The sequence below is a fragment of the Agelaius phoeniceus genome, chromosome 1 (assembly GCF_051311805.1).
Source record: "Agelaius phoeniceus isolate bAgePho1 chromosome 1, bAgePho1.hap1, whole genome shotgun sequence".
Classification (NCBI taxonomy): domain Eukaryota; kingdom Metazoa; phylum Chordata; class Aves; order Passeriformes; family Icteridae; genus Agelaius; species Agelaius phoeniceus.
Genome location: NC_135265.1, coordinates 56,960,890 through 56,984,882, shown reverse-complemented (window position 1 = coordinate 56,984,882; position 23,993 = coordinate 56,960,890). Strand labels below are relative to the sequence as shown.

At 37.3% G+C, this 23,993-nt stretch overlaps 1 protein-coding gene across 2 annotated transcripts in view; it reads right to left on the bottom strand.

Annotated features, from left to right (window-relative positions):
* Positions 1–11,616: 11,616 nt before the first annotated feature.
* RAMP3 (receptor activity modifying protein 3) overlaps positions 11,617–23,993 on the bottom strand; it is a 147,159-nt gene continuing 134,782 nt past the window's right edge. For both annotated transcript variants that reach the window (XR_013182594.1, XM_077179426.1), the window contains one exon: positions 11,617–12,226. Coding sequence is in view for 1 of the 2 variants with exons in the window: in XM_077179426.1 (XP_077035541.1) it covers positions 12,205–12,226 (22 nt within the window). In the remaining variant the exon portion in view is untranslated. The remainder of the gene's footprint in view (positions 12,227–23,993) is intronic.

Genomic DNA, 23,993 nt, shown 5'->3' with positions numbered 1-23,993 from the left:
TTGAAGTATAGATATGAAAAATTGACTGTGCAGTTTTAAATTAATGGAAGCCTGCCTTCCTCCTGAAAACTAACATTTTCCACCAAGTCTGTTGCAACATCACAGAAAATTAATGACAGAGTGAATGACACTAAGTTTAGAGTAACACTGTAAAACAAGGGCACTTAGTTCTCAGGGAGGATGTATCCAAGAAAGAACACGGAGTTACACTCAAAAGTATATGATCCATCAGTAGCCAGAAAGAGCTGCAAAGCTCCAGCCTTTTGAAATTGAACACCCATTTATCACAGAAACTGTCTTTACCATTGAACTAGGAAAGTAACCTTTCCTTCTCTTCCATTGCTGAATTCACCAAGAAAACCTCTGAAATGTTTTGCTGTTTCTTGGGACAGGAGTCAAAGGTCAGCAAAAATCTTTTACTCATAAATGTGAGCAAAAAACATTTTACCTCCAGGAAACTACGCCAGCAAGCTGTCAGATAGTGCCAGATGAGAGCATTAAAAATTTCTTATGATGGGATTAATTAATGATTTCTCATGCATTCCCACTGCATGATGCAATATAGGAGAGTTAAGCAACAAGGCAAGTCTATCAGAGTGGCTTAGAGATTTCAGAGTACTTATCAATGCTCCTCCACCTGCATAGAACAAAGGAAATTATCAGGACAATCATATCACAGGTGTACTCTCTGTCCTTCCAGCAGTAAGAGTCTCAGACATTACAGCATGTAGACTGGTGTTTTTCTGCAGTCACAGCACACAAGCACTAGGACTGATTGATGATGTCAAAAATACCATGCAAGTTGCAAACTAGTGCTGGGACATTCTGTCAGGGAAGGGCAACTGTATATCCAAGAGATTCAAAAAAACATTGCAATTCTGCAGACCTCTGAAATTTCCAAGCAGAAACAGGCTTATCAAGTATTTTCTAGTTGCCTGGCAAAAACTGCTCACAATAAGAATTGGCTACCAAGTAAAAAGAATGACACTATGTAGTGTGTTTGTCATCCAAAAAATAAAGAAAAGTTCAAGTGGAACAGTCAGAACATTTGTACTAGTTCAAGATTTTTTCTGTCCCGGTTTTTGTATGTCTACTTCACCATCACCACCTGCCATCTGTCTGGATCTAATCTGGCAGTCCTCTGCTCACACCATAATTACCATCATTTTAGCAATCAGGAGTGCTCAAGATGTTCCCTTTATTTCACACCACCAGCTGGCCATTTTATATCACCTCAAGAAGAAAGCCTATTGTCAGGTTCCAGCCAGGAACGAGTTAATTTTTGTAGAGAGGCAACATGGCTAGGACCCAGAGGTTATTCTATACCACCTTGTATCATCAGCAGGAGCAGGAGAAGGGGTCCCTTCTAGTCCCATAGTGGAAGAAGGAGACATCCAATATTGCCTGTTGTCAGGGGGGTTTCCAGATAAACAGCTTCCTTCTTGTACCATCTGTCATTAGTATTGTTGCTGTATCTGTCATTGTTATTGTTGCTTCTTATCTCATTGCTGTTTCAAGTAAATTGTTCTCATCTCAACCCATGATCTTGGTCTTCTGTGCCTCCAGTTCTCCTCTCCAGCTGCCACAAAGGGGAGGGGCACCAAGCAGCATGTGGTTTTAGTGATAGCATTAAATTGGAGAATACCATTCCTAAACCTCATCATCTATAAATTGAGTGGGGGGGCTTTCACTCCCTGAGTTCATGGTATCTATGGGCCAGTATCACTTTAGGGCTGAGGTGTGGAGTGAAGGCAAGAAGGTCTGGGTCCTGCTCATAGACTAGCTTAGTGCTGTAAATGCTGGGAAGCCAGCTTCAGGTAGCTCTAAAAAGAGAAGGGGCAGGCACATGTGAACTTGCAGGTTCTAGATTTTGTAATCCTGATTTAACAGAATCCAAAACGTCAGTGCCAGAGTGCAGGAAGTCCAGATCACTGCAGGCTGGTTGCCCATGCAGAGGACACACAAATGAAACCTTAATGTATGAGGTGTCTGCACGAGGCTTTGTGAAAGAGAGCAAGTTCTGAAAGAGACTTGCTGAGAAAGTCCTCATGCCTCTTAATCACAGAGTTCTAATGAGTCCACACAAAGATGTTGAAACAACTGGCTAGCCTAGCTCTTACCTCATTACAAAGGCAAAAATACCCAGCCAAAAACAAGAAGGAAAAACATGAAATACTTCTAACAGCAGTGGGTGGAACAGTTGTTACCAATTTTGAAATTGATTATTATATTCATGTATTTCCATTGTTCTGTTGCTTTCTTTCTTTCTTGAAACATTCTCTCTTCATCCACTTCATGTGCTCACTGCAAATGAGCACAAGTAGAAATACTGGGGACTGGAGAATTTAGCTAATTTTTCCAGCTCTCATGGATTGGAATTTGATTTTTGATTTACTGCTGAGTCTTTCATCTACCTGGAATTAGAGTTCCATGTATGGAAGTCTGAATGTGAGAATTCAGGCTTAGGGTGGAGGTTGTTTTTATTTCTTTTATGTGTATAAGTCTTAAAAAGAAAAAAGTCCTGCTTTAATGTAATGTATTAAAATAGAAATGTGCCTTTCTCCCCCATTGATAAATATGAGGATTACTAGGAAGTTTTTTCTTCTTTTTAGCCTATAGCTAATATTTCTCACTTTTTCTTAATCAGAGGTACTTCTATAGTATAAGTGCTCCCTACATTCAACTTTCATAGATCATGCACAATAAAAATTAGATGTGTTATGTTGCAAGTGAATTTTTACTCTTCATTAATATTAATTGGTTTTGGTATGTGTAAAGCTAGTTAGAGGATTACACTTCTCTTAACATAATTAGACAGCTCTATGATATTTCAGCCACCAACCTGTTCCATCACTGCCTCTGACTTCACTGAAATTTCAAGCAAAAAAGTTAACAGACAGTAATAGAAAAAATAGAAAAGTATCTTGAAAACATTTTTAATATTTTCATTAATTTTTTGCTTTGAAAAAAAAAAAAGCCATTCCCTTTTTTGTTAAAAAATAGCACTTTTAATGTTAAGGCAGGAAACTCATTGAAATGCCTTCTTTTCTGCACAAAATCCATGTGGTTGAATATACATTTCCCAATATCATCAATTGCAGGAAAGAAAAATTCTTTCCACATATTCTTTGTAGAGTCCTGTTTAAGTTGGATGACTAAGGAGTCCCAATTCCTTTCACCTTACTAATATAGAGAAACCGCCTGATATTATGACCTTTTTTACTGTTGTTGTCTTTAAGATCCTAACCAGTGTTTTATTGCAGCATCACAGCTCCTTGTGTGCTGAGTATATTTCCTTCAGGCTGTGACATAAGAATCCATTAAGTTTGCTTTGTTTCCTTCATTTTGGGACAGCTTTTGGCAGTAGCTTTAGTTAATAAAATAGCTGTATTTCAAGTGTACAAAAGCACTAGCTGATCAATGTGCATGTCTTCAACCATGTTTTGAAAACTAACAGTCAGTGGACATTTTGAGTAACAAACATCCTGCAGCTGTATAAGAAAATGTTACAATTCTTACATCACTATATAGCCTACACCATCTATGAGTTATGTTGCTCAAGCATTTATTATAAACAGAATCCCAAACTGAACATTTTCACTAGTCTTTCTAAGCTCGGAATATTCATAGGGATTACCCTTGGAGCAATTATGTGAAGTGGACTTCTTCTGCCTTCATTATTTTCATCAGTCTACAATACAATGTTAATCAGTGTTTGGCAGGAAGCCATTTCTGTGGGCAGAAAAACAGTATTTTGAATCTCTCCCTTTCCACCAGTGAAACTTAACATCTCTTCAATTTTTAAACAAAAGGCAAAGATAACAAATAAAAGAATGGATGAAATTGAGATGTTTGCACACACATGTGGAGTGCTTCTCAGGAAATCATTGGACCTGAGAATGTATCTATCATCAGCATCTGCCTGTTTCGTTATTTCTCTAGATGTCCACCATTGTCAAACAGAATGTAGCACTGGATCTGGTCTCAGAAAAGCACTGTGCTCTAAAACAGTGACTGATAAATAAGCTATGACATTCATATAAGGCTAGCATTGCCGTGCCCAAATCCTACACTTCAAGCTAGTTATTCCACATCTGCAGGAAATGAGTACAAGAGTACTGTCAATTCTGGGACAAGTCTCACTCTTCCCTTTGAGATTGGAATATTACCCTGAGGCTAAGAAGCCACCCATTAGCTGCAACAGAATTAATTTCCCACATAATGTTCCAGTTTCATTGAAAAGTTCCTGTTCAAGTCTAGTGACAATACAACACTAAAGTGTAGTGGATGATGCATGAGTTTGTACAGCAATTAGAGGTTCCATTTTTAGTTTATTCTGTTTGTATTTCTTTTCCTCCTCATATAAATTATAAATAATTTACATTTTCATTCAATAGCTTGAGTTAGTGTATTTTGAATATTACCAGCACCTTGGTATCATCTTGGTTCAAGAATCCTCTAACGATTCAGTCTCAAAAATTTGTTTTGTTTCAGGGAATTCTTTATTGGACAATACATACTTCTACTCCAAATGAAGTTAGAATGAAAAAGTACTTCAAAAATCAACAATTTCCTAAAGTGTAAGAGTTATTAGACAGACATTCAGACAGAAGATTCTTACTGGGTATGTGCCTAATTATTAAAAACAAACAAACAAACAAACAAAAAACCAAAACAAAAAAATATTTTAAACCAAAAGAAGTCCTGTTTGCACTGATTGCTAATGAACACTGAAGCAATATTTGTTCTTTTTATTTATGTTTTTTTAAATGGTTAAGGTAGGATAATTTCACATTGCTTTATTATTGCCATATTGCAGGAAAGACTGTTATTTGTATCCTGGTATTGATTTGTTCCAGCCCACTTTGACATCGTTCAAACTGAAACATGATAAGCTTGTTCTTAAGTCATCTGATTTGCTATAGAAAGGCAAAAACTTTTTTAAAAGTTATATGAAATGTGGGCTGTTTGAGAATTGACCTACACTATTGCGGGAAAATGAAGAAAAAACCTTAAGGTGATATCTCACCACTTACTATCACCTCAAGTTTGAAATGGGAAAGAATTGTTCTGCACATATTGCAAAGATAAGTGAAAGAAGATGAAAGGAAGGAGACCTTTCTCTTTAAGAGATGAAAATGTTCAAGACTTAGTTAATGATAAGCATTATCTTAGGTCAAGTGTCTGCAAAATGTCAATCACAGCCAAGATTCATTCAACTCATTGTGCGAGCTGAATTGTGGTTGAACACCTTAGAATACACAGTTTTAATTTTGCATTTGAGTACTCTTTACTCCTATTGTGTTTGAATTGTTTTAAATACATATATTATGAACTGTTTGTTTCCAGCTCCCTTTGACACACTGCATCTTATACTGCATAACCCTAGAAATCCCAGTTATGGAACATTATTCAGATTTTTTAATGTCTGCATGAGCAATTTAAATTACCAAAATGTGGAGTGATTGCAGGGCAGAAATTGCTAATAAACTGGTTGCCTGGAAAGAAATACACTCCTCAAAAGAAGGTGGAGGAAATGCGATGAAAAGCATTTGGGTTTGATTTTGGTACTTTTATTTTGTGCACAACACTATTAAAATCCATTATGAAAACTAGATGAGGCTGGTAGTAAAATGAGGAGAAGCATTCCTTCCCCTGTGTATGCTGGTAAGACAGATGGCCAAAGAGGTGATGGTGTGCAACAAGTCCAGAGTTACAGTATAGATCTTGAAGCTGCAGTTCATGCAGAGAAAGGAACAATCTGTTGAATTGGTAAGAAGGTCCCAGACAGGCTTTCGAAAGGTCCAAAGAATAACTTTTTTCTGACTAAAGGAAACTAAGTTTAAGACACTGAATTGGCAGGAGGCAAATTCTGTCTTGCAAAAGCAAAGCCTACATGAAGTATCGCCACTGTCATTTGATAAATTTGGCATTCAGAAGTTTAAAAATCTTTTCTTTGTATCTCAATATAACAGTTCAGATAAAGTAAACTTAAGAGAGCAGACCAGCTTTTAGAAAGCGCATCGTGGGTTTCTTTCATATGCAGTTTATTCCAGTCTACAAACAAATCCTCCAGGCTTGGCTTTTACCACAGACTAGTTGTTTTGAGCCTCAACTTGGAGTCAGACTGCATATCTGCTGGAGCAGGAAAGCACAAGGGTCCTGCATGCTTATGTGCTATCCTTCTGACATGGTCACAACATGCAGTTGACTGTAGTCCAAGGCATCAGAGACCAATGGACGAGGAGTGGAACTGTAGAGGTTGCCTGCAGGGACACACTTAAACAAGATAGCTCCACTTGTTTCGTATTAATATGAAATTAAATCACTTCTCCAGAGACAGTTGAAGGTGAACTTTAGAAGAAAAATAAAATAATATTTGGCATGGGAAATTATCATTTCCTCAGGACTGAATTTAAAAATAAAGGCAGTGAGTAATACGATGCTTAGGCACTGTTTATTTAGAAAATATATGATGGGCATGAACACTGTGGCTAAGAGTTTGAGTGTTCACAAGTGCTTCATAGACAATGATCAAGAGGGTCATGATTCCTTTGCTCAAGCACTATCTTCAGGCAAAATAAACAAGGCATCTAACCTTGTCTTTTACAAAGACATTTGCTGTGTCCTTAGGAAGTTCTTTTACTTGTCTACTCACTCATATCTGCTAGTAGGCTTAATTCTCACTTTTTAAGAAAGTAATGAAAAGCTGTGTTTTAGGAGACACAATCTCCCCAAAAGGCAAATTGTTACTACCCAGTACTAAAAACTCAGAGACATCTGCATGTATTTTAAGAACAATTTGTGGTAACTTTGGTACTTGGCTTACAATACATCAAATTACTCACAGGCTTTAGGATGAGCAAACAAGTCACTTTAGAAGAAGAGGTGATTATAAATCAACATATTTATTCATTCATTCATGTTTGGGTTTTTGAAGCAAATAAATTCCTTCATTCAACAAGTAATTCAGACCAAAAAACTTTCCTTCTGCAACTTAAAAATACATCTTTCAACAGACACTCTAAATTTCAACTGAAGCTATGAAGCTCATAAATTATCCCTATAAACAGGAATTCCAGAAGTCTCACTTCTTAGAAACTAGAGTCAATGTCATAGTTTTGCCACCCAAACGCTTAGTAGTAAATGCCTATTTTGGATCAAATGCATCAAAACATAATCACAACTTTTTTCTTTTAAAGAGGAGGACAGAGTATCAACAAAATTATATCATGATGGAAGGCATTAAACCAAAATGGTTTAATAATAATGAAAAACTACATAATGAAATGTTTTAAGTGCAGAAAACATTTAAATTAAGTCTATTTGAAGCACCTGCTGAAGTGTACAACTTAAGGCAGAACAGAACATGTACAGTTGAAATGAATCTCAAAGTTCACAGAATCATAGGACGCCTTATTAAGAAAAGAAGTTTACATACTTTAAAAAATTCATTATAGTCTTAATTATAGTCTTTATTATAATCTTATTAATTGTAATCCTTTATGAAAAAGTTCATTATAGTGTTATTATTTTAACTTACAAATAATAGGAATTTTAACTCAGATACCAATAGCTGGAAATGAATAATTAAAATCTTCAAAGTTTTCCTTCAGCAACTCTAAAAATGTTCTAATGGTGCCTTGGATCACCCTAAAGTGAACATAAGCCAACAGCAATATTTTGCTTTTCTTATCTGTTTTTCAAAAGAAACTATTCATCTGCATGTAGTTGGTTATCAGCAAGTTGATGGTCAAAGATATTTTTTAAAGTAGAAAGAAATAACAATTTCCCTTCTGAGAAGCAGAACTAAACCCTGACAATAAGAAGGTTGGGGTGGGATGAGCAATCTTTTTATAGCTTGTAGTCAAAACTCTTGGATTTTGGTGCAGCATCTGTGTGGGAACTTACAAGAGAAATGCCAAGTGATTCATCCCCATGCCTATGTTTAATTACAGGTAACATAACAAAGGAGATTAAAAAAATTAATACAAATACTTTACTTTTTTACTTTCTATACCTCTCACCAAAGAATGAAACGGTAGGAATGTCAATTATCCAGTATAATTAAAAAAAAAAAAAAAATCTAAGGAAAAGGAAAACTACTAACCAGAGTGACAAGATGATATTAAAGAGTTTTATTTATCTGTTTGGACAAGTCCAAATAGATAAATAAAACAAATAAATAATAAAATAAATTAATACTAAATAAATAAATAAAACAAATGAGTACAAAACCAAATATGCAAACCACAACAGTCATTAGTGTCATGATTACTGATTTGGGAAGGAATTTGGATTAGGTGAAATCGTTACACCTCTGACTAGGAAGTTATAGTGTGATGTTTTCCTACACAAAACAGACACAAAAGACTAGTAAGTTAATTTATTAACAAATTGCCTGGAAAAGCAAGACCTCAGAAGGTTACAATGACTGAAGCATCTAGAGGTTTCTAAGCAGCATTGAGCTTTCTCATGATAATACCAGAATAGCAAACTCCTATAACACACTGATGTCTGTCTTATAGTCCTTTATATGTGAGGTTACATTAAATTAAGGATGGCATGCTACAACTAAGTTTTTCAGAAACACCTCTGTTAAAAAATCCTTGGTCTCATTTATTTAAAGACTTGAAAAATGTTTACAACTACACGTTACCCTACCTCTAAACAACAACAATAAAACAAATAGGTGTTGTGTGTATGTTTAGTCCCAATAAATGGGGAATTTCTGAAGTGTACAAATCTACAATACAACTAGATTAAATACTCCTCTCTGCTAAGAAGAAAAAATACGTTGCCTTTTCTCTACCAGATATAAATACATATATTATACTATTTACAGCCCGTTTCTGGCTAAGACTTACACCAATAAGTGATTTAAGAGATAAGGACGCATAGATTAGACTTCACAAGTAAATTCATCTTTCTTCCCTTTTTAAATACATTCATACACTCTACAGGAGACATCAATTTTTTGTATTTTTCCAGCTTAGCTGGAGCCTCAGAGGATGTTTTCAGTATGTCAGGGAGGTACATCAACAAGTCACTAGAGTAGTGCAAAAAAAGAAAAAGCTCTGTCTACACCTGTCTCTAGGTGTAAGGCACTAAAATATCAGTTGTGATGCTGTAGCACTTGCTCTAAATGATAACTATAAGATACAGCTTCCTCATGGGCAGTAAAGAGCACAAAAGGAATATTTCACCCATAATTGGTGTGCATCCATTTTAGAAACAAAATGCAACTGCTATTACCATAATAATAGTAATATCTCTATGCAATATCCAGCTTTTCACAGGGAAATGAAATGCAAAATCACATTAGCAGAATACCACAGACAAATGTTGCTGAAGAATCACCTCCATTCAGGAAATCACAATGTGCTGCTCAAGCAAGTTAACATGGAACAGCGACACATGGCTTTTATGTCTTTACAAGGCATTAGCTCTTCTGAAATAAATGTCTGTGAAACAGCAGTTTTATTAAATTCAGTCACCAGGGAGTGCTGCTGCCACCACTGAGGGCACACGCAACAGCACAGTGCCTTCCAATGCCTAAGTTCAGCAGAAACAAGCATCACTCCAGGTACAAAATTCACACCAGAAAAAAGTAGCCCACGGGACTTCACACCAGTAACATGGCAGGGAAAATCTCCTGAGATGAAAAAAATGCACTGAAGGAGCAGTGGTATTTTCAATCCCTCCTTACCTCCTGTGGACAGAGTTGCTTCAGCCACTGCAGATAACAAAACAACCTGGAGGACAAGCTTTCATTCATCTCTGCTAAGGTACTTGGTTCTTCCCAATCTTTTTAATTTTACCCTAACTGTACCAGGTTTTTTCCTCAAGCATTCTTGTTTCCATATGGTTGCTAAACATTTACAAGTTGTGTCTTCCAATTGTTGGAAACTGAATAGGAGCAAGGCATTAAGATCACCTGAGGAAAAAACTTCTGTGTATCTCTCTCTACTTCTCCCCTACTGAAGTTAAGCCTTTCTAAACAAACTCTAAGAAAAAACAACACTAGTCAAAGGGACTAGCCAAAGGGAGGAACAAAGCCTCTGCATAAAGATACATAAGCTTTGAAGTTTTTCAGTAAATATGTATTATGGACAGATTTAATTTTGAATTTCTCATATTCTGTTTCAGTATTCCTTTATTTACTGAAAGGCATCAAAGAGATTCCAGGAACCACATGGAAATTTTTAGTCTAAATTTATTTCCTCTATCCTAAACTTCATCTAAATTATCATCAATAGCACCTAAAAGACGTGTAATTGTCTACATAAAGAAATATTTCTCCTATTTGCACAGCTGTCATATGACTGCCACTGTTACATACAATAGTTACAGTTGGGATAGAGGTAATTTTCTTCCTACTAACCCTAACCAATAACACTTAACCCCAATCCTATCCCACAGTGCTGTGTTTTGAATTCAGTGTGAGGCTGATGTTGATAACACACCGATAGCTCAGCTGTCGCTCAGCAGTGTTCAGCCTGAGCCAGGGGCTTTTCAGGTTCCTGTGCTCTACTAGTGGGGAGCTGCACAAGGACCTGGGAGGGAGCATGGCCAGGACAGGTGACCCAAACTGGCCAAATGGATATTCCAGACCATACAATGCCATGCCCAGCACATAAACTGGGGGGGCGTTGACTGGGAGGGGCTGATTGCTGCTGAGAGATTGGCTGGGCATCCATCACTAGGCAGTGAGCAGTGGTAGTGTGCATCACTACTTTCTCTTCAGTTTTATTTCTCTTTCTGCTTTTCATTACAATTATTATTGGTAGTGATGTTTATTATTACTGTTAGTATTATTAGCAGTGGTATTATATTTTACTTTATCTCAACTATTAAGCTCTTATCTCAACCCATATGTTTCATCTTTTTTCTGATTCTCCTGCCCAACCCAGTAATGAAGAGAGGGAGTGAACTAGCAGCTGCATGGTAGTTAGTGACTGGCTAGGGTTAAAACACAAGTCCTTTATGGATTCATTAAGCATCACTATATGTCTTGGTTGTTAACATTACCAGAGCCTTCAGAAATTACTTCTGTTTTGCAGGCCTAGATGCCTATGATAGACAGGAGGAGGTATCAATCTAACCAGGAAAACAATAAATTATTGGAAATTTGGCAGGACAATGTTTATAGTTTTTGCAGCCCAACAGTTTGCAGAGGCTGGCTTCGCTTGACTTGAGAACTTAATTTGAAATATTTTCTGGATGACAATTGGAAAGCACAGATATAGGTGACACACTAAAGATCAGTAGCTTGAATTTAGGATGTTAAAAAAAGGTAACTTGGAGCTTGTAATATTCAATTGATTAAACAATACAGGCTGCTAAATATAAAGAAAATTTGTGATGATGTTACAAAGAAAGAGACACCATAAAGAGGAGCTTGACTTCCAATCCTGTGTGAAAAGCATTAGTAGAGGCAGATCTCACTGTGTTCTTCTAGGTTTGTATGTAAAAATCTTACTCTTTCCTCTTAGAATTTATTTGCTTTTCAGATGGATAGATTGAGCTATTTTCATCCATTTGCAGCAGGGTAGCTAATTTGTTAACATGGCAGGAGGGATGGAGAAAAAATAAACAAAACCAGAAAACCAGAAGCACTTTTTAAAATAAACAATATTTATTTGTCCTAATAATGCCAGTGTAGTTGCAATAAAATGCATCAAAAGAACTACAACAAACAGAAGAATAGATAACATGACATTCCTTTTCTCATTAAATCCTCAAGGTTACTGTGAATATTTTCAGCTAGATTCTGTTCCATGTTTTATCTGGTTGTCAACTCTCTTCAAGTTAACAGCTGAGTGAGGAACCACACATAACTACTCTCAACCCAGACCTATAAAACAAGCAAAAAATGGTTGTATTCATCTGCTTTTCTTCCTTTCAGTTCTGGGACCAGCTATTCTGAAAAGACAGAAGCTGCAGAATCAGAGGGAGAAAATCCTCCTCCTCCCTGATAGGGAAGCACCCATGGTGGTCAGCAGCCAGTGCATCTGCAGAATAACATCCAAGAGAGGCCAGGAAACAGGAGATGCACAATGTCGTCCTGCTTATGGGCTCCTTGCTGCTGGGAGAAGGTTGACTAGATCAGGGCTCTTTGAAGATGATTTCTTGTGAAATTTTTCATCATCTTGAAGTTGCTTCTGTTTTAGAGAACTGAAATTGAGTCTTCTTCCTCCATCATCACAATATTTTAGTTTTTAATCTAGGGAAATTAAAAGGTTTAGTGTTTGTTTTAATAGGAGTGCAATAGTAACAGTTATCAAAACAAAGTCTTTTCCTAGGAAGAGAATATTGTTCCAAAAAACCCCCAAAACCTTCTCCACCAAGGAACAAACTACTGCTACAATAAGATTAGGCAAATGACCATCACCGAGGCAGAGAACCACAGAGCTGCATGTTCTCCCCTTCTCACCATCACAATTGCTTCTCAAACTACCCATCTCTTACCTTCAGCAGCAGAAAAAAAACTCAGCCTTAAATTGTTGCATCATATCATTATAGACAGAAACTTTACTGTTAGTGGCATAAATACAGGAGATGCATAGGCAGATCAAATGCAGGCAGTGTACAGACTGCTTCTCAATAACTCAAAGCAAATCTCTTGAGAATGGAGTTATGCAGGCCTGCACTATTCATTGTTTTGATTTGCACGGAGAATGGACAGCCATAGCAACCACCAAACTTGGAAAAATGCCACTTTCAAATATCCTTTTCCCCATCTGGACCTCTATTTTGTGCTCTCACATCATCGAAGATCAGGTTTTTTTGTGGAGTACCACTTGCTCTTGAAGTTACTTAACCACAGTATATCCTATCAAAAATCAGCTGTGCATTTTTACAGACTACACAGCAGTTGCATAGTGATGAGATCCACACTATAGTCCTGACAAAGCCAGTATTTTTTAACTAGCAGCCTGGTTAGTTTTCCGAAAGTTTTGTCTGCAAATACACCTTCTCTAATGCAGTACAGGAGTAGTATATCACTGGCTTTTCAGGAAAACTGAAAAGTTAAGACATGATTGCAAACAAAAAATTACAGCTAATGAATTTGAACATCTCTATTTTCATGGGGTGAGAAGAGTCAGGGATAAGCATTCAAAACACATGCTTAGAAATACTGAATAAATAAAATAATTGCTACTGAGTGGCGGCCTCAACTGAGATGAGGGAGAGAAAATAATAGAAAATTTTGACAAAAAAGTCAACATATAAGAATTTTTTTATACCCAGATGTGAAATCCAGCAGTGGTTCTTCTCAGATACAGCTCTCTTTCTCAAGTGAAATGTGCTCTTTACAATCAGTGTCAAGCACTTACTGATGAACTCAAATGGGCTACCAAGCTTTGTGGATTCTGAAGCTGCTTAGGCTGTTGAGAAGGGACAATGTAGGAAAATAGTTGCAGGAAGTGTATGAGTCCTGTCCAAGAGCTGCAAACTCTGAAAATCCCACCCACTGGGCAGATGAGACATTAAGACCAAAGTTCACCTGTAAATCCCAGATCTAAGCAGCTCCATGTGAGATAAAAATTCTTTTGGATTCTGTACTAAATCCAAAATTTTCAGTGCTACAAAATTTCCATGACAGATCTTTCCCAGCTGCCCAACTTCCAAAGCAGGAAGGACCAAAGTAAGCTAAGAGGCCAGCTCCCAAGTGAGCCTAGAAAATCTTTGCTCAGAAACAGAGAAATTATACACATAATGCATATTTTGAACCTAGACTGTCTTTCATCAAATAAATCATAAATATATAAGACTAAGATTCCTTCAAAATTTTTGGCATTGCAATCATGTACTCCTCAAACATTTATAACCATTTTGGGAAAAGATTCCCAACATGCAACCAGAATAAAATACCTCTTGGCTGAAATGAAAAGCTACAATAAACTACTCCCACAAATTCAAAAGTCTGAGAAACAGAGTGGAGAGCAGATACCAATTTTACCATTTAGGAAGGAAAGGAAGGCAAGTTCTGTAGAATATTTGGCTTTTTTCTTCTGAGAAAATAAGCAATGAAATAGTGCACAGAATTTACTTTGTATAGATTCAAAGGGGAATATCTCACTGGGAGAAGAGGACAAGTGCCACTTCACTAAGCGCAGATCATCATGGTTTTTATATGGACTAAGAAGGTGAGGTTTTTAAAAACAGTCCTAGGGAAAAAACTCCTTAAGGGTGCAACAGGAGAGCCAAAGCCTCTACAGACTTCAGGCTTCAGTGTAAAAAAAACACTCTTGCTCAGGAAGACATGCAAAGGACATCTCCAAGATATTTCTCATTGGAGTAACTTGGAGATCTTGCTCACAAACTTGTTGCAATGAAGCAGAAAGGTATGGGAAAACATGGGCCATAGACTGTTTTCAGAACAGAAAATGTCTGTAAAAATGATGTGGTCGCAGCAGCAGGAAAATAACTCTTCATTTAAACAATATTGCAAACTGTGCAAAGAAAGATTTTTCATACATAGCATGAAAATACATTATGTATGCTCATCAATGCATCTCTCCAGCCTGACATAACAAATCCCTTCAGAAGATTCTTGTTGATAGAGATTAATCACAGCCATTACAAGATCTTTACAATCATACTGAAAAAAAAGAAAAAAAAAAAAAAGAAAAAATAAAATTGTTGTAGATTCCTAATCCTGAATAGACTGAAGATCATGTAGTTCAGCATGTGCACATTGTTATAGTACCTTGAAGATAAAGAGCAAAGAAACTTATTAAAACACCTTGGGAGGTAAAAAAATTGCAACTATTACAATTTCCTTAGGAAAGCTGGAAGTCTCCTGGTTGCATAATATTCATAAGTCAAAAGTTCTGTTCCTTGGTATACTGCACTGATGCCCTTTATATTTTCAGCTGACTGATTGTGGGCAGCTTTCATATTGTGTGAAATATCAAAGGTCAGATTTTTCTCCTTGTAATTCCCTATGCACTCTTCATTAACTCCAAGATATTTTCCAAATCACATTTTAAATTGGTAATATCTGATGAATTTAACCAAATACATAAGTTTAGCTAAGGGTTTTTCAAAGCAGAAAAACTGATATGGATATTTCTTTTCTGGTGGACAAATTGTGCAGATCTTCAGTTCAATATAGTATGTATCTGAATCTCACTCAACCCATCTGGCACTTGAGAACAAACTCAAGAAATAAGCACAAGCCTCTATTCAGCTGAGTTGGGGCACTGATACTTTATTTCTGCTGACTTGCCTGTGTCCTTGTGCAACTGGAGATCCTTGCAGGGTGAAACCTCAATACCCCAAGAGGAGCAAACACATCCATGTCTCTTTCTCAAGGGATAAATATAATCCAAAGGCTAAGCAAAAGGAATTTAGAAAAAGCAGGAGAGTAACTTTTTGCTCTGCAGAGGACTTTCTACACAAACCTGTACCATGACATAGAAAAGACAGATTTGCAGAGATGTTTATGGGAGAGATTCAGGTTGCCTATTCCCAGGCATACAGTGCTTTTTGGCATTGCTTAGAGCATCCCAGACACCCACAGGGGCTGGCAAATATGTGTGACATAACACTTCCTGGGCATCTGTATCCCTCTGGCTATAGGCCACACAGGCTGCTCCATAGTACCTGAGGTAACATCAGGTAAACAGTTGGGGTCTGATTTTTGCAGCCTGGTGCTAACCTAGCAATTCTGGATTCCTGAATGAGATGAAGATTCTACCTTAAAAATAAAAAGAGGAATACCTCAGAGAGGAATAACAATAACCTCACCTGAGTGGGAATCTTGCTAGAGCTAACCATAAAATCATAGAAACATTTAGGTTGAAAAAAATCTCTAAGGTCATTGAGTCCAACCATTAACCTAACACTGCTGAATCCACCACTAAACCATGTCCCAAAGCACGAAATTGACACAACCCTTAAGTATCTCCAGGGATGGTGACTCAACTCCTCGTATAGTCTGCTCCAGTGTTTCACAACGCTTTCAGTGAACAAATGTTTCCTAATGTGCAATCTAAACCTCCCCTGGTGCAACTTAGAGCCATTTCTTCCTGTTCTGCCCCTGCTTACCTTGCTACACCCTCTTTTAGGCACTTGTAAAAAGCAATAAAGTCCCACCTGAGCCTCCTTTTCTCAAAAGCTAAACACCTCCAGCTCCCTCAACTCTTCCTCATCCAACTTGTTGCTGCAGATCCTTCATCAGATTTGTTTTCCCTTCTCTGGATGTGCTTCAGCACCCCAATGTCTTTCTTGTAGTGAGGGGCAAAAACTGAGCACAGGATTCAAGGTGCAGGCTCACCAGTGCTGAGTACAAGGAGGGAGACATCCCTAGTCCCACTAGCAGATATAAATGCATTCCATGGCCATATGTTTAATTTGGTCCTCTCCTGGCACTAGCTCAACAATACTATCTAGGTGTGAGGGAATCTCTAAAGCTCTGCTAAAGATAAGTGCCCCTGGTTTCTGCTTTAAAAGTCATTTTAGTTCACCTAAAAATGCAGCTGATTGAAAGGGGATAATAGTAATACTTCCCTTGGATGGATACCCACTGTGGGACACAGCTACTATCAAACCAAAAAGGGTCAGGAAGAATTTACACTCCATTTCTTCTCATGATCACTTACCCTCTGAAGCCTGACAAACCCTCACTTCTTTCCCAAGCAAAGCTGCAGCCTTGAGCCGAAGTTCTCCTGGCAGCCAGGCTGGGGTCTTGGTGCACAGCCTGCTCCCTAGGCAAGTGTGAAGGTTATAGAGAGAACTAAACCTGAGTCTCTCACATCCTTTAATTTGCAAGTATTTTTACAAAAAGTATGACCTTTACTTCCCTCCTATTGTTTTGAAAAAAAGACTCAATGAAGGAGAGAGAAGCAGCTGTACCTTGTTCAGAAGAATACTTTTTGCCTGGGCTGCTCAAGTGACATTTGCCAAGGAACACCATTTCTAAACCCAGATCAGGCTTGGGCATGAACTAGACAAGGAGCAGCTCCCTTTGGTTCCAATTAGGCCTCTGCCTAAACCCAGAGTAACAACTTCTCATTTACAGAGTATATGAAGAGTCAACCCTGAAATACAAGCAGGATATTTCTTGTAAGAAAGGGAGATTGTCACGATCATATTTTGTGATTCAAATAGAACACAGATGCATAGATAGTTTCTGTGTGACTTTTGCTGGAAGCTTTGAAAACAGTTAATTGGGCTAGGTGTCTATCTCATATAAATGAGTCTAAACTTTATCAGATACCTATCTACATCTTTCAACAATTAAATCAGTTATTCGGTCTGTCTTTATTCATTTAAAGAGAAGAAGGAGTAAGAACATAAGTATGCGTGCCTATATTACTGAAGTGATCCAAGGAAAAACTTACTAAAGATTTTAAAAAGCTATATAAATAATATGAATGGTAAGTGAAATTTATTTCCTTATAGAGGATAATCACTCTATATAAGAAATAGGATTATTTAATAATAATGTTAGAAAATCACTTTTAATTGTTAACACTTTCAATCAAAAATTGGCTAAATTAGTCAAGATTCATTAAATCTCTGATAGAAGTTTTGCCGCAGAAAATGCCAACTAAGTTCTTACTGGAAATACTCTTTAAACGTAACAAGAACTTTATGCCATCAGTAATAAAATGAAATATTTAAGTCCTAGCTTTGAACAAGAAGTCAAAGAAAAAGCATGAAATGGGAAGGACTACTATGATCACCCTTCAAAAAGTGACATTCGTACTTACTAACTTCTCCTCCTGAATTTACAAGACTTTATTATACAGCACAAGCTGTTCCACCCAGGCATATTTGCTGTTATCTTCATGTCAGTCCCTGGCTGGAAATTGTCCAGACCTTGCTTTCCTATAAGCTCACTGGGCTCAGCTGAGCTAAACCAACTGTGACCAATCTCATTTTAATACAGCAGAATAATAGTTTAAATACTATTATCCCTGTGGTCCATGAAGCTTATGGAGAAAAATGAACCATTTACAGCTCACCTGAGTGCGTGGATTTTTTTTTCTTTTGTTAGTTAAGGAGAGATCCAAAAAGTGAAGTTATTTGGAATGCCTTTGCTCCACCTGAAAATAAACATCTACTCTCTCTGAAAATGAATCTGCATCTTCTCAGGTATTGAACTAAAAAAGCAGACAGAGTGCTAAGAATTAGATAAGACAGACTAAATGCATATATAATGGAGAGAGTCAGATTTTAAGGGTTCTGGATGAAATGTATTTAAGTAAGAACCTGTAAATACTGTGGCTATTAAGAGCTAAATTTTGTATGATAAAAAACTAATGTGGCCCTAGGGTGTAATGTAAGCCAAAATTCCTGCCTCCCACCTCCATGCCACTGTTCATTAGCAGAGTATAATTGAACTAAAACTAATTTATTAACAATTAAAATAAAATAAAACCAAGCATTGTTTAGAAAATTGGAAAAATAATCTAATACCATTCTTTTTTATGAATACAACCACAAATGAGAAACTCAACTATGCTGGCAATTACAATCCTTCAAGTGTAGAATCAAATGCTTAACAGTACTGTAAGCCACAGGGAAAAAAAAGCCTTATAAACAGATGAAATAGAACTTCAAGGAATCTGACACTACAAATTATACTAACATGTTTTTAAGAATAAATAAAGATAGAACACATCTCTTGATCAAACTGCAATACAAATAGAATAAAAATAGCCTTGAAAGACAAAGTTTAGTAAAAGGGATAAAGTTCATGTGTTGCTTGTAACACATTACTGAAAAATTAACTCCAACTAACAATAATATGTTATTTGTTACATGAACTGTAAAAGGCTCACCAGTACTTCAAAGGACTGATAAATCAAACTCTGAGATGCAGATGAGAAATATATGCAGTGTCATAGCTTTTCTTAGCAGACCTTCTATATGTTATGTACATAGTCATAAGAAACAACTCAAATGCACAGGTGGTGATCTACTTTTTGTCATGGACTAGAAACAATGCAAAATGCCTTCAGATACACCTATAAATGGGAAATAACATAAAAGTCAGTTTGGAAACCCTGTGTAGCTTAAAGAAACTGTGTATGTGTGGATAGAGGATGTACCTATTTGGATAATCGTAACAGATACAGCAGTCTATCTCATTTAGGTACTATGAAGATAATGGGGGATCTGAGCTTCTCAGCATAGAGCACAGAAGATGGGAGTTGAAACTCACTGATGACCAAATTCTCAATCATCTATTCACTGCAGCAAGGACAAGATGGCCACTATAATGCTTACTTGGTGTTCAGTACCTGTCCAGGCCTTGCACAACCTTAAACCCTTAAGAACACAGTTTGAGGTCTAAGTGTTAGCACCTGTGGCAGCTGTTATCCTGACAGAACACTCAGCCAGTAGTGCCACTGGCCAACAGAGACTGGAGGACTGGCCTGAGCCCAGCAGTGCAGGTGTCAGAAGTATCTTCAACACTGAAATCAAAGCCTCATCTCCCAGGCTTCAGAAAAATGTGAGCCCAGACATACATATGTTCTCTTTCTAGCCTGATTCTAGAAGGTATTTATGAATGGAATCTCTTCCTTTCTTCAGCTGAAGTCTACAGTTTCCCAGCCACAAAGTGAGCAGAGAACCAGCATTGAGCTCCTCTCTCAGCTGAAAAGCAGTAAGCAACAGCTTGGCTCTACCTAAGAAATGCAGCTTCTTTCTCAGCTAGGATTTCTCAGTCTCAGCTTGATTGTATTCAAACTGGACTTCATTGTAAATCACTGCTAAAGAGCTTCCAAAGTTGCAGACTCAGCTTACGGTTCCACAGTCCTACATCTGGAGTTTCACAGTGATTTAGGATCAAACCTGAGCACTGACATACCACACAATTTTCTCTCAGCTGTGAGGCATCCTCAAAAGACCACTCCCTGGAGGCACAAATAGCTGTTGTACAGCAGTACAGTTCCATTGAGAGGGGGTGCAAGCAATCACTCCACTGGCTCTTGGAGAGGGCCACACTAGAGACCCCACCTTAGAGAGTCCTGCTGCAGAATAATCTAGAATTTCTTTGAGCCTTCTCCTAAGGAGATGATTGTGGCACAAAAATATATGTCTTTATACTGCAGGGAATATGGCATAAACCAATTTCAGAGGAAGGCAGGAGTTAGTGCACTTTATCTCAATTCCCAACACAACAAAACGCACTTTCTTTCCCATGAGTTTGGGTAAAGCAGAGAGTTTGGAAGTAAAAAAATCAAGAATTACAAGTCACCAGGGACTATAAAAAGAAAACAATATACCCTGGGACAAGTCCTCCCCACATGACTATAGGCATTGATAATTGTCTGCAATTCTGGGAACATCAATCTTGGAAACATGTTTTTTAACAATTCACTCCACAGAAGCCACAGTCACAAGTATGTAATTTAGAAATTTCCACACTATACTGTGTGGCACAAATGAGAAACCACGTAATGTAATAGAAAAAAAAACTTGTCAGCTCTTACTGAAGCCTCTCATTTGGCTCCAATCCAGTTGCAGGATAATCAGATGAAGTAAAAACAGGAGCCTGAGGATGAGAAGTTCAGAACATCTGTGGCACCCACAACTAAGGAAATCCTGCAGCTGGCTCTTTGCACACCTGTAACAACCATAGTTTTTGCTCTTGAATGACCAAGACAGAGAATTGTTATTTCCTTCTCTGAGTGCAATAACAAAGATCTCTGCCTCCCTTCTACTCTTATCTATCCCCCTATTTAATTTATCTGCTCTGTGCTTTTTGTTGGGTTTTACAACAAGTTTCTCTTTTCCTTCTTTCTACTCTTGCCTCTCACATCTCATTATTCATGCGGCTTCTGAGGTCAAAAAAGAGAGACAATTCCCATGTTAGAAAATTCCATGTGATTTCAACCTTCATTCTGTTAAATTACTATCATCTTTCCCTCTCTCTACATTTCTTGAAGTATTGACATAGGGATATATCCTGTTGCATAGTATCCTATCCATGCCTATCACATTGCACAGACCTTTTCCAGCGTGATTTCCTTTTTTGGGTCTTCTCATTATTAACTTACCTCAGGTGACCTGTGAAGGCCCTGATTCATCCTCTTATTGTTCTCTGAGTATTCAGCTGTTTTCCATCCTGCAGATACCTCTTTATCACAGATTTACAGCAAACTGCTAAGTATCTTACACCCATTACTCCAATGGTTGGTATTTTATGGTTTGACTCACTTTTCAAACTGTTCTGTGATAGTAATTTTCATTCTTTTATCTTAATTCTGTGGGTGTTCCCCAGAACTCTTTTGTCACTTCCCTGCTCTTTTTCTCTTCAGCTTTGGCAACCAGCATTTTTATCTCCATTCACAGTACATGTTATCATTTGTTAGATGACAAACCATTGTATTACTCTTGTAATTTTTTTCCCTTGTGTATCTTTGATTTTATCTTTGCTTTTTTTTCCCCCCTTGTTTTTCCATGGATGAAAAAATGTCTACCATAATTTTATTTACCTTAAAGAATATATTTTCATAATATATTGCCATATGGCACAGAGAAACCTGATCTACCTCTGAACAAGACAGTTCAGAGAGAACAGTAGATGTGTAAATGCAGCTAAATGGTTCCTGATACCCAGCTTAGTTTATTAAGGGCAAGCTACAAGCCTACAAACTGCTGAACTATACATATATGTACATATACACACACACATATATATGAATATACACACATATATATATGAGATGTAAATGTAAGCTGTAGATACTTTCTTCCAGGCTTCTCACATTCCTCATCTGGCTCATATTTCATCACTGGTGACAACTATAGGTTCCGTTTCTACCCAAGCTGCTACTAAGGTGATTGATGTAGGGCAGTGAAACAGAAACTTACACTATTACTTGATTAAATACTTCCCGCAGGCCTCAAACAAGTGATTTACTAGAGGGAGCCGGTTGTGGTCCCTAATTTTTAGTGAGAGATTCACATGAGCTAGAATGTTAGTAAGTAAGGATGACATTGTGAACAGTTTAAACATGAGTCAGACTGCTGGGAAGACCCAGGTGAGCTACTGTGGTCATCCCTAACTTGAGCTTTCTCCAGTGAGAATTAATCCCTGTTCCATTTGGTAGTTAAGGAGACCACACTTTTCAGGCTGGCTTCATGCTTTGTTACAGTAATTTGCTGTTTGTAGAGACTGATCTCGTATCTTTAGCTTACCATACTAGCAACACCAGTTTCCCTTCAGCTTTGCCTTGTTCTTTTTTTAACCATAGTCCAAAACATCTGTGTAATCTTTTCAGTATAGTATGTCTGCCTTCCTGTTTACCTTTTTCACACTTGTTCTCAGTCTGTTTGTAATGATTAATTATTCCCATGCCATTTGAAATCATTTCCCAAGGGCAAAAACTAGCTCAGAGACACAGCAGAAGCTTCATCAGGATCTTTTATTTAACAAATGCTAAAAATAATTGTCCAGATTCTTTGCTGTTTATTTTTAATAAAGTATTCATAATTCAGCTAATTTTTAAAACAAGATTAAATTGCCACAGATTATTATCTATTGTTATTTATAACATGCAGAAATATCAATTACACTTAGAAGTCATTTAATACTTTTATTATATACATTATTCACATGTATACATGTACAATTAATAATACACTAATAGCCAACAGAGCTAATGACTCTGAGTGTTGATTACCAGGTTTAATCTATCTAGATACAATTTTCATTGGCAGAAGCTCAGAATCAAAACTCAAATTTGTGTGATTGTGGAACACATAATACATGTTGTTTTGCATAATGTTTTAAAGGAAGAAAAATTTTCTGAGATTCCTACATAATCCAGTTCTTCTGTGTATAAAATTTTCATTGCTACATGGATTGAAACTGTATTTTTCCTACATTGCAAGGAGAAAAAACAAAAGTAGTGGAACAAAAGAAAAATCTAAATGGATAAAAAGATTACAATCATCCTTAAATATAGTTTTAGTATAAAAGAGAGGTCTGACAAAGAGAAGTTAATTCCAAAAGCACACACTGTTTTTTTTTTCAGGATGGTGGGACTGAACTAAATACAATACAGAGTTCCAGCTTTCCTAACTTTAACTTTGCCTTACAGATGCCAATCTGATCTTTTCAGAGTCAGCCAACTTCCTCCCCATTCTTCCTGCACTGTTCTCTGTAAAATAGGGGTAATGCTGATTACTTACATAATAGAGCTAATAGGGATGCTGACCTGAATGCTTTGTGCTGACAATATTTTGACCCAAGCACTATATTAAATAATAATAATCAGTACAACTGCCAATATCTCAACTAAGAATTTTTCTGTGCTTTTTCAGAAAGAGAGATATCTATCAGATCATATACCAATGCATGCATCAGATGAAAGTCGTGGTGGGCTGCTAAACTTTCTACTGACTGGAAAAGAAAAATATAACACACAAACCTACCCAGAGAACTATAGGCTGGTCAGTCAGTGTAAGGCAAGATCACAGAGCAGATCCCCCTGGAAATTACTCTAAGGCCCATGGAAAATAGAGATTGGTGACAGCCAACATGCCTTCACTAAGGGCAAGCCATGGCTAGCAAATTCTGTGACCTTCTACGGTGGGATTACAGTATTGATGGACAAGAGGGAGTGACTGATATAATCTACCTGGACTTGTGCAGAGCATTCAATACTTTCACACACAACATCCTTGGCTCTAAAAGGGAGAAACAAGGATCTGACAGCTAGAGCACTCAGTGGAAAAGGAGTTGTCTAGATCCTCACGCTCAGAGAATTCCTGTCAATGACGCAACATCTGGGTGGTAAGCATTAATGAGTGCTGTCCCTCAGTGTCCATACTGGGACCAGTATTAAGGTCTTTGTCAGGGATATGGACAGTGGGATTGAGTGCACCCTCAGCAAGTTTGTTGGTGACACTGAGCTGAGTAGTCTGGTTGATAATACAGAAGGAAGGAATACAATCTAAAAGGACCTTGACAGGCTTGAGAGGTGGGCCTGTGAAACCTCATGAAGTTCAACAAGGTCAGG